Source organism: Astatotilapia calliptera, chromosome 16 (assembly GCF_964374335.1).
Source record: "Astatotilapia calliptera chromosome 16, fAstCal68.1, whole genome shotgun sequence".
Taxonomy (NCBI): domain Eukaryota; kingdom Metazoa; phylum Chordata; class Actinopteri; order Cichliformes; family Cichlidae; genus Astatotilapia; species Astatotilapia calliptera.
The window spans coordinates 13,455,045-13,476,071 of NC_137437.1; the positions used below are offsets into that span (position 1 = coordinate 13,455,045).

Below are 21,027 nucleotides of genomic sequence, written 5' to 3' on the forward strand. Positions count from 1 at the left end.
ATGTGCAAATTTGCATTTGGCAATTGTGTTGATGGTAAAGCTATGAAGCCAGTGTTTGGTTTAGAGTTTAAACATTTGAAATGAATAATCCGAATGATGTCAACCTGACAAGCGTTGAACTGCAGACGTTTTTTCCACTGAGTCCTGAAAACGATTCTTCTTGTAATGTCATGAAAGTAAAACCTCTGCTACTTCACTCATGAATGGAAAACAGGCTAGTGCCACTGGCATACTCCTGTGACCTTGAAAACAATTAGCCTTTCTTGCCATTATCAAAATTAATCATAATCACATCGTCATGCCCCAGTCTTTATCTTAGAGGGGGGAAAACTAATTAGCTGTGGTGTAACACTTAACTGTCAGTCACAGATGATGAAAAGAATATGATCCAGTCTTAAGGTTCCCTGGAGAGAGCAAGGTTGGTATAAGGTGGCCCTGGGAGATACTACCCATTCTATACTCCCTATTTCTTGTCTTTGTTATATTGTCTCCCGATTATTGCAGCTTTTATTAGAGATTAGGATGGAAAGCTTAACTGTGTTGATTAAAAATGGGAAAAAAAGGATAAATCAGCCTTTGTTTGACTAGATCAGACTTTAAATTCTATATTCTGATGAGCAGTTATGAAGTGCTGAACGTTAAGCTGAAATATAGTGTAACGTTATCTTGGTTTGTCTTTAGTAGAATAATATCAACTTTCAATTTTTGATATCAATGTTGATATCAGCATGGTTTTTGCTGATATAAAAACAAAACAAAGCTAATGGCATGCTATGGATTTGACATCAGTCTATGTGATTTTTAAAATGATGTAGTAGATATCAAAGCTGAAACAGTGTGCAGCAGGTGGGATGGTGGGTATGTAATCACAGAACAGGATGACAAATGATGCAGGCATGTTAAAAATGTTTTATGTGTGAGAAGCCAGCAGCTGCAGATCAGTCCACACGTTTGTGTTTTATGCTCCTCACATCACTTCAGAGAAAATTCATGATACAAAAGGATTTAATCCACCACCTACTGCATGGAATGATTTCAAGGACAGTCAGGCCAAAAACACTATACCAGCTCATTTGCTAAATAAATCATTAATATTCCAGATTAAGTCACATCTGGCGTGTAGAGTTCAAAAGCAGTGTTCTCCTGTTTTCAGATTAGTCAGTTTTGTTTTTTAATTTAATTCTAGCTGCATGTTAGTACATTGTTGGCATTGTGTTGGTCAGTGCTCTGCTTTGGACCAGACCAAAATGTGTATTTCATATAAGCATTTTGGTCACCAGAGGGTGAATACGGAATTTAGTCAACTTTTGACTCTGTTATTTGTTGTTCCTACATGATCACCTAAAGTTTCCCCACCACCAGGCCAAATTTTAAGATAAGATAAGATAAGATAACCTTTATTAGTCCCACACGTGGGAAATTTGTTTTGTCACAGCAGGAAGTGGACAGTGCAAAAGTTATGAGGCAAAAATTAGAATACAATAAGAATAAATACAGTACACAACTGTACAGAATAGAATAAAATAAAATACTATATACAGTAGAATAAAATAAAATAAATATACAATAAGATAAAAATAGAATACAAATACAAATACTATATACAACTGAGTAAAAATACAACGATGACAGAAAGGATTATTGCACTTAGTATTATTGCATATGTATGGATGTGTGTGCTTGATCAGTTAAAGTCTTTATTATGGAGTCTGACAGCAGTGGGGAGGAAAGACCTGCGAAATCTCTCCGTCCCACACCGTGGGTGCCGCAGTCTCCCACTGAAGGAGCTGCTCAGTGCTGTCACAGTCTGCTGCATGGGGTGGGAGATGTTGTCCATCAGGGATGACAGCTTAGCCGCCGTTCTCCTGTCACTCACCACCTCCACTGGGTCCAGAGGGCATCCTAGAACAGAGCTGGCCCTTCGGATCACCCTGTTCAGTCTCTTCCTGTCCCCAGCAGAGATGCTGCCGCCCCAGCAGACCACGCCATAAAAGATAGCAGAAGCCACAACAGAGTCATAGAATTTCTTCAGGAGTGGGCCCTCCACTCCAAACGACCTGAGTCTCCGCAGCAGGTACAGCCTGCTCTGCCCTTTCCTGTAGAGGGCGTCTGAGTTATGAGTCCAGTCCAGTCTATTGTTCAGATGAACACCAAGGTACCTGTAGCTGTCCACAGCCTCAATGTCCATACCTTGGATGTTCAGTGGTTGCAGTGGAGAATGCTTGTGCCTGCGGAAGTCTACCACCAGCTCCTTGGTTTTACTGGCGTTGATCTGGAGGTAGTTCAGCTGGCACCAGTCCACAAAGTCTTGGGTCAGACCTCTGTACTCCTTGTCGTCCCCATCAGTGATGAGGCCGACTATTGCAGAGTCATCAGAGAACTTCTGCAGGAAGCACTGGGTGGAATTGTGGGAGAAGTCTGCAGTGTAGATGGTGAAGAGGAACGGAGCCAGAACCGTTCCCTGTGGGGCCCCCGTACTGCAGACGACCCTGTCCGACACACAGCCCTGAGTCCTCACATACTGTGGTCGGTCGGTGAGGTAGTCCAGGATCCAGGTAGTGAGGTGATGGTCCACTCCAGAGTTCACCAGCTTGTCCTTTAGAACCGAGGGAAGAATGGTGTTGAAGGCACTGGAGAAATCAAAGAACATGATTCTCACAGTGCTTCCAGCGGTCTCCAGGTGAGCGAGGGAACGATGTAGGAGGTGAATGACGGCATCATCCGCTCCAATGCCAGGCTGGTAGGCAAACTGAAGTGGGTCCAGTGATGAGCTTATTAGGCGCCGAAGCTGAGCCAGGACCAACCGCTCCAGGGTCTTCATCAGGTGGGATGTCAGAGCCACCGGCCTGTAGCTGTTGAGGTCCTTGGGGCGTGAAGTCTTTGGCACTGGTACAACACAGGAGGTTTTCCAGAGCTGTGGGACTCTTCCCAACCTCAGGCTCAGGTTGAAGAGGTGCTCCATCACCCCACACAGTTGGTCCGCGCAGGACCTGACGACCCTCGAGCTGATGCCATCTGGACCCGCTGCCTTCTTGCCATTAATCCTCCTCAGTTCCCTCCTAACCTGGGTGGTTGAGAGAGACAGGCTGGAGCCTTGTGTTGAGTGTGTATTGGATGCTGTTGTTGGGGGTGGGGGGGAGTGAGCAGGGTGAATAGAGGAGGTGTGAAGTGTCTGAGGTGGAACAACAGCAGTGGGGGTGGGTGAGTCTGCAGCCGATGTTGCAGACTGCCTCATGGCTGAGTCAAATCTGTTGAAGAAATGATTCAGTTCATTTGCCCATCTCACATCCCTCCCAGGCAGAGAGTTCTGCTGTTTGTGGCCCGAGATGGTTCTGAGGCCTCTCCAGACTTCACCAACGTTGTTTTGTTGAAGCTGGTTCTCCATCTTCTGCCTGTAGCTCTCCTTCCCATTCCTTATCAGTCCCCTCAGCTCTCTCTGCACCCTTTTCAACTCCTCTTTGTCTCTGGATTTGAAGGCCCTCCTCTTCTGCTTGAGGACGGTTTTAATTTCTGGGGTAATCCAAGGTTTGTTGTTGGAGAAACACCGTACAGTCCTGGTAGGTACAGTGTTATCCACACAGAAGTTTATATAGTCAGTAATGCATGTAGTAAGGCTGTCGATGTCCTCACCGTGGTCATCACAAATCACCTCCCACACAGTCGACTCAAAACAATCCTTAAGAGCCTCCTCGCTCTCCTCTGACCATCTCTGTACTGTGCGGGTGGCTGGTGGCTCCCTGTGCACTAAGGGCTCATACACAGGGACAAGGTGCACCAGGTTGTGATCAGATCTGCCCAGGGGAGGGAGAGGTGATGAACTGTATGCCTCTTCTGCATTGGCATACAGTAAGTCCAGTGTTTTATTGACTCTGGTTGGGCAGGTCACATACTGGGTGAAGGTGGGCAGTGTGGAGTCCAGTGAGGCATGATTGAAGTCCCCTGATATTATGAGAAGGGCTCTCGGTGATTGTGTTTGCAGTCTGCTGACCACAGAGTGGAGAGAGTCACAGGCTGCATCCGCGTTGGCCGAGGGGGGGACATACGCTGTTATCGCGATAACATGCGAGAACTCCCGGGGCAGGTAGTACGGACGCATGCTAACGGCTAACAGCTCAATGTCTCTGCTGCAGAGTTGCTCTTTTACAGTGATGTGCCCAGGGCACATCACTTCATGGCATGTCGCAGCTAATGCATAAATGCCCATAAAATTAACAACATTGCTGCCATATAGTAATTTAACACAATTAATAATAATGTCCAAGTCTGCCAGGCCTTTAAATGTTTCCTGTAGCCTGACTACGAGATTTGTTATGCTTTTTTTTTTTTTTTTTTTTTTTTGGCCTGTCCCGTTTGGCTCTTTTGCCATCAGAATTGTTGTCTAAAGGCAAAGAAAGATGCCCAACGGATTTACTTTACCAAACTGACCATCCCAGCCTTGCCGTAATGGTCCATTTGATTCACCTTTTATTGTTTATTTTATTTTCACTTACTGAATACGGGACAGACTTGACTGGGGGAAAGAAGGGGAGAAAGAAAGAGGGAAAGAGAAACAGCTGAGAAGAGGGACGGGGGAGAAGGGCAAAAGACAAAAACCAACAGAACAGGCAGAGAAAAAAAATGCATATATCAATCACCTGGATCACCTGCTGAGAAAGAAAAAAGAAAGCAAGCAGAAGAGAACAAGAGTAATAGAATAAACAACATCACAATGATATATGGGAATATGACAGTAAATACTAAATGTTAAACATTATTGTGCAGCACATAAGATCAACAGAACACAGTGTGCTTTGAGGTAGGAGCCAAAAAGGGTGTAGTTTGTGGGTGTGATCACCCGTGTGTACACCTGTGAGCATGGACGCGCTTGTTTTTTGTTTTTTTAAAAGGTTCCTTCATGTAATAATCTGCTAGAGGGTGTGGGGGGGCCACAGCCCCGTCCTCCAGGGCGTGAAGCAGGTGTGGAGGAGATCAAAACTCCAGAGGCCCCCAGAACACAAGAGACCAAGGAAGACCAACAGAGGGGCAGCTGCGCCACTGTCCCGGAAAGAGCTGAGGAGAGTCCCAGATGAGGGCTCACTCAGCAGCCGCGGAGCAGAAGCCAGGGGGAGTTGCAGTGACGCGCCCGTGAGCTCCGCCGGCAGCCAGCTGCGCCTGAGTGACCGAGCCCCAGGCCGAGAGGCTGGGGGCACCCCACCTCCGAAGTGGCCCGAGCGAGCCCCAGGCTCCAGGCCCCGATAAGCGGCCGCCAAGGAGTGAGCCGGTGTGTACCTGGACGCCCATCCCCGGACACAAAGAACCACCAACGCACCGATGTCTGAGGGGGTCCGCCACTGGCAGGGGAAGTGGTGGTAGGGGGAGATAGGCCTCCAAACCTTGGAGGGCCTGAGATGTCCCCAGAGAGGTGGCGCCTGACACCCAACCTGACATATAGACACAGACATACAGGCACACACAGATACAAACATCCATTCCCACCCTCATGCTCTCATATGCACTTACTCCACACTCAACCAACGTGGAGACAGACATAAAGAGACGTTGTACACACGATCACACTCCCCAAGCGTACTCTACAAACCGGGTCTAGGTGCCCCCGCCCCTGGAGGGGGGAACTGCACCCAGACCCAGGTGGGGTTTCCCTTTTCCCTGCGGTGGGGGGAGGCAGACCGCCCCGACTCCGCAGCAGCAGGAAGGCTCCACACTCCAGACCGCAGTCGGACGGCCAACTCCTCCTCCTAGTCCTAGCCCCCCTGCTCCAGCAGGTCGCAGAGAACGGGGGTGAGAGAAGACTCCGAACCTCCCTCCACCCGCTCATTGTAATGTTGATGCATGTGTGTTCTAAGGTGCATTTAAAACCCAGGAGGGCTTGGAGCTACCTGCCAGAGAGCAGCAGGTAAGCGCATGGTCCCTCCTGCTAGCCCTCAATGTCTACGTGTATTTAAAATTGAGAGGTGGGCAACGATGCCAGGGGTGGGGTGTACACCCTGATGGTACTTTGGACTCCGTGTATCGTGCCCACCCCCAAGATCCTATATGTATGTGTAATGAGAGTGTGAGTAATGTGAATGTCTAAGTTGTGGGATAAAATTGAGGCAGAGGCAGCCAGAAGGGGACAGAGGGGGGGGGGTAGCCTCCTCTGCACCCTGGTGACATACCCCTACTCCAAGGCCCTGCATGTGTGGGTGGTTGTGGTGGAGCGGGAAGAGGGAGGCAGCTGGAGATGGGGAGGGAAGGAAGGGAGGGGCAAGTGACCCCTCCCTGGGGCCAGCTCCCCCGCTGACCCCAGTAGGCACCCCCATACTCCGCGACCCGCCAGGGAAAGGGGGCCCAGGCCCATCCAGACCGGGCCCAGTGCAGCAGCGCCGCCCGGCCCCACAGAGCCCGGGACAGTCCACCCAACCCCACCACAGAGAAAACTGCACCCACCCCACCATCCACTCATCTTCCAGACTACATAAGACAATAAACACCCAGGCTGAGATCTTCCTCCACCTCTCCTGTATCTCCCCCTCCTGCAGAGGCAGCTCCTGAGGAGAGGAAAGCTCCTGCAAGATGTGACAATCTCCCCCACCAGTTGAAGAGCCCCCCAGGTGGCTCGACGCACCGGCGGCACCCTGCTCCAGAGATTTGTTATGCTACATTCCGCCAACTCTCATTTTTCTCTGTATGTTTGCTTTAGGATCACATAGTTTTCTCCAGCCTAGGCAGCAAATTCATTTTCAGTGAAATTATGGTTTGTGTGTTATTAATTTAGATTTTCTATAAAATTAATTATTTGAAACTGGGATTAGCATCTGCCTGAGTGGCTATAAACACTTGATCTTGCTGTGATACTGATACATGGCAATCACAGTATGTTTGCTGTATATGAGTTATTGTAATGTTTGGCAGCTAACTGAAATAAACACTTTTGGTTGATTCTTAATATCAAGTTAACTCTTTGTTGATATTTCTCATATGTCTAATTTGTTATATTCAAGATTTGGTAGAACTGTTATTAATGAGTGAACCAGCTGTCTTGTGTATTTGAAAGTCTCTGCTCTGATATTTGCTTGTTTTTATTTCCGGTGTTAGGTCCTTAGGCCTGCATACTGTATTTAGTAGCTATCACACTGCTTGTGTGGGTTGGTTCTGTGTGTATGCCTTCAGCTTTTTTCTGGCCACAGATGTCTTATGAAGATGTAGCCTAGAGGTTGAAATGTCTGTTGTGTCCAGTGTTTTGAATGGTATGGAGATTTTATGTGTGTGTGTGTTCGTTCTTCCACTTACATGCTGTCCTTGTGCCTCAGATGTTCCATGAAGATGCTGCTGGGGGATGGCAGCTTGTTGCTGTGGACGTCAACAAACCACATGGCCGAGCGCCTGCCTGCCTCCAGGTAAACACGTCACACGATTAATATGCTGCTGGTGTAAACTGTTTCTTTTTCCTCTCATATGCACCTGCATAATTCCTATTCTGTCTATTAACAAAAAGCAGATAACTTCATTCTCTTTAACAGCTGCTGTAGACTGATGCAGTATCACATCATTGTTTTTGCATTTGTTTCTTTCTTTAGTGGCTGAACAGTGTCAAACAGTTAAGTGATGGGATTTAAAATGAGGGGAGGCTCATGTTTGATGTGTAATGCTGCGCTAATGATGTCGCTCCAGTGACAGATGGGTTTTAAATGACTTCTACATGATGGACACCACTGGCGTCTCGTGGTTGGTGTGATCCAAATGGTTGGGCTTTAAAGATAAGCTGAAAGCGGCGGGTGTTGTTTGCAGCTGGCCCGCTGTTGATAGCGGCGTGTTGTGGTGTAAAAAGCTGGGCCCTTGCTGTGAAAGACTGCCAATGGAGTCTGCAGCTATGTGAAGGTGGATGGCTGTCAGCACGCCCTAATGGAGTTAAAGCTGCTCTGGAGCTAGGTTTTAAGGACGCATGCACACATAAACAGAGCAAGGAAGAGAGTGCAAATAATAACAGGGAAATTTGAAGAAGGGAAGGAAAGAGAAAATGCGAAATATGCAGTATTCCCATTAAAGCAGCATGTCCCCCAGAGCCTCATCATCGGCTGAAGGAAAGATTTAGATAGAGGGATAACCAGAGGGATAAACACGGCTGACTTCCCTCTGAGCCCTGTGCTGCATTACAAGGAACAATCAAAGACTTCTTCATTTGCCTTATTCACTCGTAACAAATAGCCATTATTGTCATTATGTGATAACAAGATGATCATTTCCAACAGTAGAAAGGCTAATGGAGTGAAAGACAGCAGCATTAGGTCACCTTTATAGCACTGGGTCAAAAAAGACAGCTTCTGTTTTAGTCAGACTGCTGTGTGGATGAATTGCGGGTTAGATTGCATTCGCCTCCAGTAAAACTATGAGCAGATGGGCAGAAAGAATCTGAATCTGGTGAACATTTGCCTCAAAGGCCATGCCTTCTTGTTTGATTGCTTTGCTGTACATAATTCTGGATTTTTGCTTCAACATCATTAACTGCTGATAATAGGATAGGAGAAAGGATTTTTTTCAAGTCATATACCAGAGGATACAGATGCTGTGGGGCCGGCTCCCTGTGAGAGGGAGCAAGCTTCACAGTGAACTGGTAGACGCAAGGCAACTCACACTACCATCACACGGACTGTTGGAAATGGCCTTGAAATTGTGATAGATGAACATCTGTCTCTGATAATCAAAACACAGAAACATAGGATAGGAATGATCCTGATATTACTTTATTAACTTCAACAAAATATATTTCATATTAAGGCCAGTACTAGACAATGCATGTATTATAACAATAAAGTTTTAAAAGGAAAAGCATATGTTAGCTAAATATTTAGTATATATTACTATGAGATTTCAGATCCTACGGTCAAAATAGCCTAGATGATTTTTATGTTTCCATGGTAACAATCAGTGACATGTGTTTACCAATGATACCATCTGACAAAAGCTGAGGAAAATCTGCCTTGCAGATAGACTTGAGTGCAAGCAAGGAAAATAAGATTTTGTTTAAATAACCTGCTGAAACTTTTGTTTTAGTTTGTTTGTTCAGTTGAGATTCTTATTTTTTTTAAGCTGGTATGTAAATGTTTTAGCCTTCTTGTGCATTCAGTGTGTCAAATGTGAGGCAAATAATGATTAAGTATTAGCTGAATACTTGTGACTGATTTTGACATGTATTGTACAGTGCTAATCTCAAAAGTCTTCCATTGTTTTCTGGTGCCAGTCAGACACTGACAGCAGTTTGTGGCATATAAAGCCATCAAAGCACTCTGAAAATGTTTTCATGTTTTCATGTTGTCAAAAGCACTGCAAGATCTAACCCAGCTCTTCAAACCAAACCCGAAAGGCCTAATCAGAGATCACAAAGAAGGATTTTAAGTAAGGAAATATGTTACAGGTTTCACAGATTAGTTGTTAAAAGAAGTTAATCTCATCTAAAATGCGTTGTACACAAAATATTCACCAGTATTGACTTGAAGAATTAGTCTTTTATTTTTAAAGGACTTTAATTTAAACTGTCTCCTAATTTATCGGAACAGGCCAGTTCATAATGTGCTTTGACTTCGAATGAGAAAGCATAATAAAGACAAACAACACACTGTTCATTATTAAATCGTGATATTTCCCACTGCAAATGGTACTTCAGACTTAGAATTTCCTTAAGGTATTGCAATTTTTAGATATTGTTATATTTAAATAAAAGAAATGTACCTGAAGATCACTGTAAAATGAGTTTAAATAGGAAAGACATGGGATTGATTGCATTGACAGTTAGTGTAGCTGCACCTGTGTATCTGTGCATCCATGTGTCGTGGGCAGTTGTACACAGTAGTTATGTATGTATGTAAATGTGATTTAAAAAAAACCCACACATTTCTCTTCTCTGATGTAATGGTTGGTGTGAGAAGGCATGCCATATTACACCAGTATCAGATTATTGATGGATGCCCCTTGCACGCTTTCTTTAAAGCCTTGCCAAACACTGTATTTCTTTGCTTTTTCATCCATATCAGAAGGGAACAGTGTTAGCTGACTTGACAGGTAGAGTGAAGACAGGTAGTGGAGATCCAGCCTGCAGGGCCATCTGTGAGTGCTGGGGAAGTGAAGTGTGAGTTTCTGTTCTGCTCTATCTGGCTCCAGAGTAATTGGCCGTCAAATGATTAAAATGTTTCAGCGCTGGCAGGTGGGTGCTTTCTGCAGATAGGAGACCCGTGTGCATCCTGTCTTTGTCTGCTGCCGGCTCACCTATTACCGTCGGAATGTCTTTGAAACTACGTGCAAGTGTCCGGTCAGGCCTCTGCGTCTTCGACAGGCAGCCCGGCGATCTGCCTGCAGACGTCTGCGTATTTGTTCGTGTGCGTGTGTGTCAATCTGGATCTGTCTTGGTCCAATCTGGCTGCAGCAGTTGGAGATAGCACATAATTGATTAACCACCTGCTCTTTTTGGAGACGGGGAGGAAATGGCAGCTTCCTCTCCTGAGGGGCTACAAACAAAAATAGCCCTCTAAGCAGGGAGCACCTTCACTTTCCTCGTCCACTCTAACAGCTGTTTTTCTAATGTTTTTATTATCTCATTTTTAACTAATGCTGTCTTACAGCAGTATAGTCTTAATCAAAGTTTTGACAACATATGGCATCCTGGTTGTCATCTTTGTTGAATTAGAATATTCTGTTCTTTTCGCTTTCGGACAGTAAAAACTTTACATTTGCATATTTGTGCTCATGAAATCTACCAACAGTCATTTTCATATACATATTTGCATGTTTCTCTTTGCTATTGCATTAAAAGCATATTTTTATGTTTAGACATTATAATCAGCAGTAGAGTTCAGAATTAAGGCCTGTGAGAACAAAAGACATGCACGAGTGTTCCTGTGAGTTTTTAGTAGTGCCTGTAGGAGCCATCTTACATTCAGAAGGTCTCTCTTTGCTATATTTTAATCACACAGACTGCTTGGACAGTATTTATTTAAGGGTTTTCAGTCGGAGACCGGTGGAGGTTAATGAAGCATTCTGTTCCTTTCCCCATAGATTTGGTCTGCTAATTAGCCCCTGATGCTCCACCGTGCCATAATTATACTGCAGATTGGTGCTTTGGCTGCTATAGGCAAAATAAAGAGAAATACTCACTGCAGATATATACTATTGGAGTCAATAATTAAAAGAGCTTCAAATGACCACTTAGGGAAAGTGGAAAAGCAATAATGAATGTTCAGGTCTTCTAGTAATCCAGCAAAGTCATGTGTTTAATTTTGCGTTGTCTCTTTGCCAATGAGCAGTTGCTGTTCCTCACTCCTCATCTGCAGCGCTAAATGCAGTGTGATGGATAAACCACTAGCTTACTGAGCAAAAGGAGGATCTTTTTGACCTCTCTCTCCCTAAAGCCAGAGGTTATTGATTCTCTTGAGCTCCCTATTTGTCCCTGCCCTTTGTCTTCTGGATCTTCTCAGTGACACCACTCGTATACTTTTAGGCAGCCACACAAACACAAAGATCTACAATGTGTGAAGGTTAAGGTCAGTTTGACTCTGCATGGAAGGAGAAAGAGGGTACAAAGAAGGGAAATTAGATGAGGAGAACACAGGATGCAGAAAAGAAAGACATAGCAAGGTAGGTAGTGCATATGTGTGTGATGTGAAATGGATCATCTGCAAGAAGAAAGTGAACAACATGTGACTGTTCCTGTGAGATCAGCTCTGAATGTAATTGTTCTTTCAGTCTAGTCAGGAGCACAGTGATATATTTTCTGAAATTAGATACACCACACAGTCCTATTCTAGGACTATGACACGGAATGGACGCAGAGGTGGCAAAGCCAGCAGATATTAAAGGGAGAAAGGGAGACCATCATGTTTTATTAAGACCCTTTTTCCAGCCAGAGACATGAGTCAGCCTGCTGTAGTCAAGGCCGTAATAAGTCAAGGGGCACCCACTTAACTTGATCCACAGCCCAGTAAGACTTTATGCACCCACTCCTTCAGCCAAAAGCTTTGAATTACAATAACTCTGTGTTGATATCTTAATTTGACAGTAGGCTTCTGAATTACGATGTTTGGTTTGCATATTTTATTCATTTATTTTTTTTAATTCGGTTGGAATAAAAAAGCCTTAAGAGAACTCTTTGTCAAGTATAGAGACTTAAAAAATAACTCAAGCAAAACAGTCTGTAATCCCACTCAAGTTCTTCTTAATCTCAGTAAACAGGAGAGAAAACTGTAGCAGCAGTAGGTGCCAGAACATGGCCCAGTCTGTTGGTGACAATTCCTGTGTGACTACTGCTTTTCCCTGCCAGCTATGTGCACATGTGCTACACTCCTCTCATGTACCAGCGGAAAGAGCATTTGTCCTCCTTGGCAGTCTGAGGGAACAGACAGAAGACGAGGAAGCAGCCAGTCTGCGTCTCTTTGTTGATTGTGTTACAGTTGCAGGCCCTGGAAAATTTCCAGATATTATGGATATTTTCCCATCATTCAGAGGATCGGTCTCTTTACTTACAGCGGCTTGTGTCGCTACATCTCTTATATGAGGACAGCTGAATGTTGTCTCAGCTCTTTGGTGAGATTATGGTTTATTCTTCACTGACCAGAGCCTTTAGTGAGAGTGAGAATTTGCTTCACTGTTCAGATTGACTTAGCACTAAGGAACAAAAGTGCACAAGTCAAGTAACGAGAAGTCTTCACAAAAAGAGAAATAGATGTTCATTACCTATTCCTTTGTATTTTTTTCAATTGCACTTTTAATTTTACCAGAGAAAAACACACACTGAGTGCTCTTTTTCCCTAGATACCAATTTGCATGCCAGTCGAAATGATCTTTTCTCCACAACGCTATTTGCATGTATAATTTCCATCATGGACAATCTGTTGCAGTCTAGAACATAAGAGCTGAGTACACGCTGCATGTCGGAGGTATGCTGTGCTATGTATTGGAAATTAAAGTTTGCTTCACTCACGGAGAAAATTGTGCTATTATTCACTGGAAAAAAGACAAAATCGCAACTTAATGTGTAGCTGCTTGCAACACTTGAATTCATCATCGCTCTCTCTCTCTCTCTCTCTGTCATTAGTAACTTTTCTTCAGGAAGCAGTTGCTAGTAAATGTGAGGTGGACATTACATTTCAAATATGTGGATGCTTATATATAGTTTAGTATCTGTATATTGTCATGTCATAGATTTGGGAGAAAACAAGAAATTGATTAAAATGTTCTATTCTATTTCAGCAATCATCAACTTCATATATTCGTGTGTGTGTGTGTGTGTGTGTGTGTGTGTGTGTGTGTATCTGCGCGCACGCATGATTGTGCCAGAGGCAGCTCGAATAAATAGCATCCATCAAACAAGTGGCAAAGGATTTCAGAGACATACAAGCCGAGGAACATCAAACAGCAGGGGAGAGCCTTCTTGTACTGCAGTTGATGCTCTTAAATTGATTCTGACATCTTGAGGCCATACAGGGTGTGCCAGTGTCATCAGCTGCATTAGGGAAACTCAGCCATTTTGCCTTTGGAACAACATGGAGAGTGTTATACGGTGAATTGCTCTGCATGTTTAGGCAATTTGGCGCAAATGGCAGCGTGAGGGCAAGATCAAAAGGTTGTTTTGTGGCAGACGTGAATGGTTACAGGGCTCTATCTCCATATGACAGATGTTCGAAGTAGACACTGCTCTCCAGGTTTTCTTAGAGATGTGATTCCCAAAAGCTGACAGAGAATATGGGCAAAGTCAGGACCTTAAGAAAATTGACTTTCATACACACAAGCATGTACTTTCTGCTCTCTGTCAGTATGCCTCTGTCTTGCTTCTTCACACACACACACACACACACACACACACACACACACACACGCACACACACACACACACACACACACACACACACACACACACACACACGCACAGATCCATTCAGCCAAAACACCCATGGGGGAGAACGTCTGGTTGCTGGAAATGTCAAACTGCTTTGTCACGTCCAATCTCAGTCAGGGAGCTTAAGCACTGTGTGTCTAGAGTGGGCATGTGTAAGTTCGACACAAAAACACCCATCCTCAAGGCTATGAGCTCTGTTAGCCTAGCCAGTAAGTTGAGTTTTCAAAAGTAGGAAGAATTTTACAACAAACATGAAGTGAAAAAAGAAAAAGATTTGTGAAAGATTTGGCTGACTATACTGGCAGTTTCATAGCTCTGTATATGACTGGGTCTTATGCAAATGACATCATCTTAAAGAGCACCTTAACACCAGCTGAAGATCTTGTTTTTGCTGACATCCAGTGGTTTAAGTTTTCATCCACCTGCCGTGATGTAAAAGTTAGGGTGCTGTTGCTTGACCAGTCGAGTGAATTTTTGATCACATCCAACCCAGCATGCATGATACGGGAATCGCACTAGAAAGTTTCAACCAGAGAGGGCAGCCAAACACTCCTTTGTTAGCCTGGATTTAAAGCCCAAGTTTATTTTAAGCTGTCAGAAACTTAGGGATATTACTAACTTAGTATTGCCTCTTCGTATTTAAGATGAAGGAACGTGAACTCAGTAGAATTTAGACATATGTCTAACCGATTTATACCCACAATTGCCCTTGAACCTGTGTGCTTAACCTCAAAACTGCTCCTTTTAACCCCTCCCTTTTTAACCCTCTTTAATTGCAATGCAGCCCTGCTGGTTAACAGTCTGCTGCTTTTTAGTTTGCTTTATTAGGAAGCTAAAGGTATTTGGTTAAGGTTAGAAAAAGCCAGAAGTAAAAGAAAACAATATAGACATATAGGAGACAGAATACTGGCAATGATCAAGGTGTGCTACCAGTGCCATTGCTCCTGACAGAAGTCTGTTTTTGTACTGTAAGAGATTTTTGTCAGGTAAACATAAGTGTGGTAAAACAGCATGCAATACATCATGTAATATACGTGTCATTCAGTAGCTTGGTTGGGTAAGTTTATCTAATAATTCCTCACTTGTTTTCAAAGCAAACTGACTGCAGATCTGGATTTCTAGACTTTTGAGTTTGTACTGTAAGTGTCCTTGTGTGTAGGAGGGTGAATGGCAGGGGGCCCGTTTTCCTGGGGCGAATTTGATCTTTCCAGCAATGTTGCAAACGATCTTCATCTGTCTTAAAGTCTTCCTCTCACTTTTCACTTTTTCAGTCCTTCCTATTGCTAATCTCACATGCAAGTCTTTTTTTAGGGTGAGTCGTTCTACCCACTCACATGCTGTTCATCCTGCCATATACAATATGTGCAGTTTAGGGCTGTGATCACATCTGTCGCATTGTTTCCAAAAGAATGCGTCATTACCACATTTTTCTGAAAGAGCAGTCTGTGTCTCGGATCACTGTGGGTCAGTTTCTTCACATTCTCGTATTCCGTGATTATTTTCATCATGTGATGTTATCGGAGGCTTTCAAAGCCTCTGCTTTTTTCAGGGTAAACGGCGTACACTTATTGCTCCCTTTTTCTTGTTTTTGCCTGTCTGAATGCACACTGATTCTGATGTCTGGAACAATGTTTCTCATAGTATTTAACGAAACCCCCTTAATTGCTTTTAAATTTCATGTAGGACTTTTTGCTTTTCTGTACTCTGTATATGTACATACACATGCCCAATGCATTCCAGGTGGGCACTTAAAACTAAATTGCTATTGTCTTGTTCTAAATTTAAATACCTGATGTCCATCATACAGGGTGTTGAAAAGGTATTGGCCAATTTCTTACTTTTTGCATATTTGTCACACTTAAATTAGACGATTTATTAAAGGGGAAAGAAGCTCTCCAACCCTACCTGGCCCTATGTAAAAAAAGTAACTCCCCCCTCTTCTTAAATCACGACTTAACATTCATTAGCAACATGTCTGGAAAGCTGAGTTCACTTTCACTAGCCACACCCAGGTCCGATTACCGCTGAACCCTAAAAGAGACTATCCGCCCATTAGTTCATGCCCTGAAGCTCAAGCACAATTGAGTTATGCAGCAGGACAATGATCCAAAACGCAAACTTCCTCCATAGTGATGTAAAAGACTCATTGCCAGTTATTGCAAATACTTGATTGCAGTTCTTACAGCCAAGGGTGGCACTACCAGTTATTAGGTTTACAGTTGTGGTCAAAAGTTTACATACACTTGTAAAGAATAGAATATAATGGCTCTACCGAGTGTCCCGTTATTTCTAAAACTCTGATTTTTCTCTGATAGAGTGATTGGAACAGATACTTCTTTGTCACAAAAAACATTCATGAAGTTTGGTTCTTTAATGACTTTATTATGGGTTAACAGAAAAAAGTGATCACATCTGCTGGGTCAAAAATATACATACAGCAGTGCTAATATTTGGTTACATGTCCCTTAGCCATTTTCACTTCAATTAGGCGCTTTTGGTAGCCATCCACAAGCTTCTGGTTGAATCTTTGACCACTCCTCTTGACAGAATTGGTGCAGTTCAGTCAAATTTGATGGCTTTCTGACATGGACTTGTTTCTTCAGCATTGTCCACATGTTTTCAATGGGGTTTAAGTCAGGACTTTGGGAAGGCCATTCTAAAACCCTTATTTTAGCCTGACTTAGCCATTCCTTTACCACTTTTGATGTGTGTTTGGGGTCATTGTCCTGTTGGAACACCCAACTGCGCCCAAGACCCAACCTTCGTGCTGATGATTTTAGGTTATGTTGAAGAATGTGAAGGTAATCCTCCTTCTTCATTATCCCATTTACTCTCTGTAAATCACCAGTTCCATTGGCAGCAAAACAGCCCCACAGCATAATACTCCCACCACCATGCTTGATTGTAGGCACGGTGTTCTTGGGGTTGAAGGCCTCACCTTTTCTCCTCCAAACATATTGCTGGGCATTGTGGCCAAAAAGCTCGATTTTTGTTTTGTCTGACCACAGAACTTTCCTCCAGAAGGTCTTATCTTTGTCCATGTAATCATCAGCAAACTTCAGTTGAGCCTTAAGGTGCCGCTTTTGGAGCTAGGGCTTCCTTCTTGCACAGCAGCCTCTCAGTCCATGGAGATGCAAAACACGTTTGACTGTGGACAATGACACCTGTGTTTCAGCAGCTTCTAATTCTTGGCACATCTGCTTTTTGGTGATTCTTGGTTGACTCTTCACCCTCCTGACCAATTTTCTCTCAGCAGCAGCTTGCGTTTTCTTCCTGATCTTGGCAGTGATGAAACAGTGCCATGCACGTTATACTTGCAAACGATTGTTTGCACTGTTGCTCTTGGGACATGCAGCTGCTGCAAGGTAGGTGCGACCAGCCATCTGCTGCAACCGGTCGCAGCAGATGACCCCGCCCCTCCCTCAGCCTGGTTCTGCCGGAGGTTTCTTCCTGTTAAAAGGGAGTTTTTCCTTCCCACTGTCGCCAAAGTGCTTGCTCATAGGGGGTCATATGATTGTTGGGTTTTTCTCTGTATCTATTATTGTGCGATCTACTGTACAATATAAAGCGCCTTGAGGCGACTTTTGTTGTGATTTGGCGCTATATAAATAAATAGAATTGATTTGAATTGAATTGAAATTGAATTGAATTATTATTTCACACAAAGCCATGTAGATTTGGATAGCTTTTTTCCCCTTGAGAAATGAAATCATTACTTCAATATTACACAAAGATAACTTATGCTGGTTATCTTTGTGTAATATTAAATTTTATTTGATGATCAGAAACATTTAAGTGTGACAAACTTGTAAAAGAAAAAAACAAAACAAAACAAGAAACCAGGAAGGGGGCCACACTTTTCACAGCACTATATCTCCTTTAGTGTGTGTTCTATCAAACCCTTTGTTTTTTTACTGCAGTTGGAGCTATATCCAGCTGTTTAAATTGAAAGTATATTTTTGTGTTATCTTTTGTCTGTGCTTGTTCATTAAAATCTCAGATAAACACAAACTCTAGCTGAGCAAGTCACAATTGCAGATCTCTTATCGAACACCATGCAATACATTTTTTGTTTTCTCAGTCAAAGCAAGTGGGGTTTTTCTGTGGTGTTTTTGTTTCCACTGACAGAGATTGTCCAAATTATCAATCAATCTGTCAAAGTCTGAACAGATTGGACTGACACAGTCAACTACTGTCCAACATGCTGAATTGAGGGAAGCGTTCCAGACTAACTCGCTGCCAGCTAATGGTCTAAATACTAATTGTCTCCTGTGTCTATTTGAGTAAAAGAAAACAAAAGCATTCCTGCTATTCTACTTCAATTACCTTTCTGCTTTTCACACAGCAAATGATGCGGTCATCTGTGTTCCACATGTTCATCTTAAGCATGGTTGCCGTGGATGTCATCGTTGCTGCTAGCAACTATTATAAAGGCGAGAATTACCGCAGACACTATGACGAGTTTTACCTGGCAGAGGTGAGATTTATTTATCTGTCTATCTATCTGTCTATCTATATATATATATATATATATATATATATATATATATATATATATATATATATATATATATATATATATATATATATATATGAATGCAAATCTATGACAACTTTTATTATTAATTTTAATTAAACGCAGAGTATTCTGTTTTAAGATTAAACAGCTTTAAGGTAATTCTTGTTTTTTTGTTTTTTTAATTTCATCGTTTTAGAATATACACAAGTGTGATACTGTGTGTCCTTCAGGTTGGTTTGATGTCATCTGTATGCAGGTGACATCACACCAGCAATGACGATAAGGATTGTGCCCACTATCCCAGTCACTTCACACCTCACTCTCTTATACAGCTGGATGGAGGAGATAAGAAAAGGGAAAACCCACACAAAATATTGCCTTCTGTCTCCTTCCCTTCCTATCATGCAGACACCCATCTGCAGATTTGTTCTAATCTGTGTGAAGGATTTGAAGGGTATATAGGAACGAGGCATTCGGTTTAGAGAAATGCATGTTTTACAGAATGTCTCAGATCCTTTGCATGGTAGTCCAGTGTTTTACTATTGCTGTCAGCTCGACTAGAAGATACAGATTTAAAATAAAAAAGAAGAAAAAAAAAACCATATTCTGCTGTTAAAGGATCTGGGTACTAAAGTGACCTGTCTGTAGTCCTGGTCTGTCATCCTCTGAAAGCATGAAGAGAAACACACACAAAAATATTTTTGCTTAAAAAAAAAAGCACAACAATCAGCCTCCTTTTGTTTCAAATACTTTTTGAAACAGGCAAAGTACTGATGTAATATAGTGGTAAACATCTCACTGTCCTACATTTTTTGAGCTGTCTATGTTTCTGTTGGATGTTTTTGGTTGGACACATCCTCTCTACTTCTTAGTAATAGGATTGTATTATTTTAGACAATTTCATCATCAATATTTCTTTTTATATTAAAAATTTGTTATATATCAGCATGCTTTGCGACAGTGCATTGTAGCCATAAATAGAAGTTCATCCACAGAATATTATAGTATATGCCCTCCTGAAAGATGTCAAATGCAAAAAGGGATTTTCCCCCTTCTGTCCTAGGTTGCATTTACTGTGCTGTTTGACCTAGAAGCTCTTCTGAAGATCTGGTGTCTAGGCTTCACTGGCTACATCAGCTCCTCTTTGCACAAGTTTGAATCTCTGCTGGTGGTGGGAACCACTCTGCACATCTACCCTGACCTCTACCATTCCCAGTTTACCTACTTTCAGGTATGGTTGCACAACTACATGCATAAACATTTTCATGTATTTTGATTGAGAAAGCATGATTCCGTACACATTTATCAGTCCCATGAAGAACAGATGCTGTGAATCGTTTTGTAACTTTCCCGTGATCATGCAAATAAACCATATCACTAGTCTCTGTTCTTCCATACATTTAAAGTTATTTCATGTTTTGCTGTGACAATAATGATTCCAAATATATCAGGAGAGTGTCTTTATCGATTCTGGGATTGGAGGAGCCCTCAAACATCACATGTCGGGTTTACGCTCCGCAACATTTTTTGGACTCTACTTAAAAAAATGTTGTTGGTGTGAAAAATGTTAATAATATCAGAATACAAAAACGTGCAGAAGAGTTCAACTCTATATGTAATTGCAAATAGAACAAAGACACAGTATCCGATGTTTAAACTGAGAACATGCTTATTTTAAATTGAAGCCAGGAAAAATTTTTAAAAGAAGTGGAGGCAACAACAGACAGGAGAAGAAATCTGCACCGAGGGCCAGGGCTGAAAGCCAATCCTAAATGGCCGTCTCGAGGATCTTCGGGCCCTTGGGCTGCATTGCATTAAAAACAGACGTGTAATCGCTGCACAGGCTGAGGAACCACTGTTAATGTTGTTTCTGCACCCACAATATGTTAAAACTCTTCTATGTAAAGAAAAAAAAACATATACAAACAAAAGATCCCAAAATGGCAAGTAATTGGTTTCCTCAGTAACCCATTGCTTTTGGAGTGCTGCTAAAAGAGTATGTGATGCAACACAGTAGCAAACAGGCCCATGTCCCAGGCTTTTTTAGTCAAATAAAAAAGAAATGTCCATTTCATCATCTGATTTGTTGTCATCAGTGATTTTCAAAACATTGCCTTTTACTTAAGTCTTAAGACGTAAACATTTAAAGTTAATCCAAAGCCAATTCAAAGTATATCTTTAATCAGTCTGAGGATCTGAGGTAAAATTACAATTTACAGTTGTGATCTGACTGGACCCCTGAATCCATGAATCCATCCACACAATCTGCAACTAGATCCATATATATTTGGACACAACTTTGATTTTTTTACCTGTTTACTGAAACATATTCCAATTATAGTTATATAATGGACATGGACATAATGTGTAGACTTTCAGCTTTCATTTAATGGTATCCACATTCAAATTGGGTGAAGGGTTTAAGGGTTTCAGCTCCTTAACATGTGCCACCCTCTTTTTAAAGAGACCAAAAGTAATTGGATGATGACTCAAAGGCTGTTTCATGGGCAGTGTAGGCACTTACTTTGTTATGTCATTGTCAATGAAGCAGTCAAAAGGGTTGATTTGAGGTGTGGTGCTTGTATTTGGAAGATTTTTCTGTGAACAGACAACATGTGGTCAAGGAACTCTCCATAAAGGTGAAACA

The 21,027-nt window shown here is 42.6% G+C and overlaps 1 protein-coding gene across 4 annotated transcripts in view; it reads left to right on the forward strand.

Annotated features, from left to right (window-relative positions):
- Positions 1–21,027, forward strand: part of nalcn (sodium leak channel, non-selective) — a 70,789-nt gene that overhangs the window by 15,510 nt on the left and 34,252 nt on the right. For all 4 annotated transcript variants that reach the window (XM_080291178.1, XM_080291181.1, XM_026144024.2 and 1 more), the window contains 3 exons: positions 7,290–7,376; positions 18,207–18,338; positions 19,444–19,611. In XM_080291178.1, the coding sequence (XP_080147304.1) occupies positions 7,290–7,376; positions 18,207–18,338; positions 19,444–19,611 (387 nt within the window). The remainder of the gene's footprint in view (positions 1–7,289; positions 7,377–18,206; positions 18,339–19,443; positions 19,612–21,027) is intronic.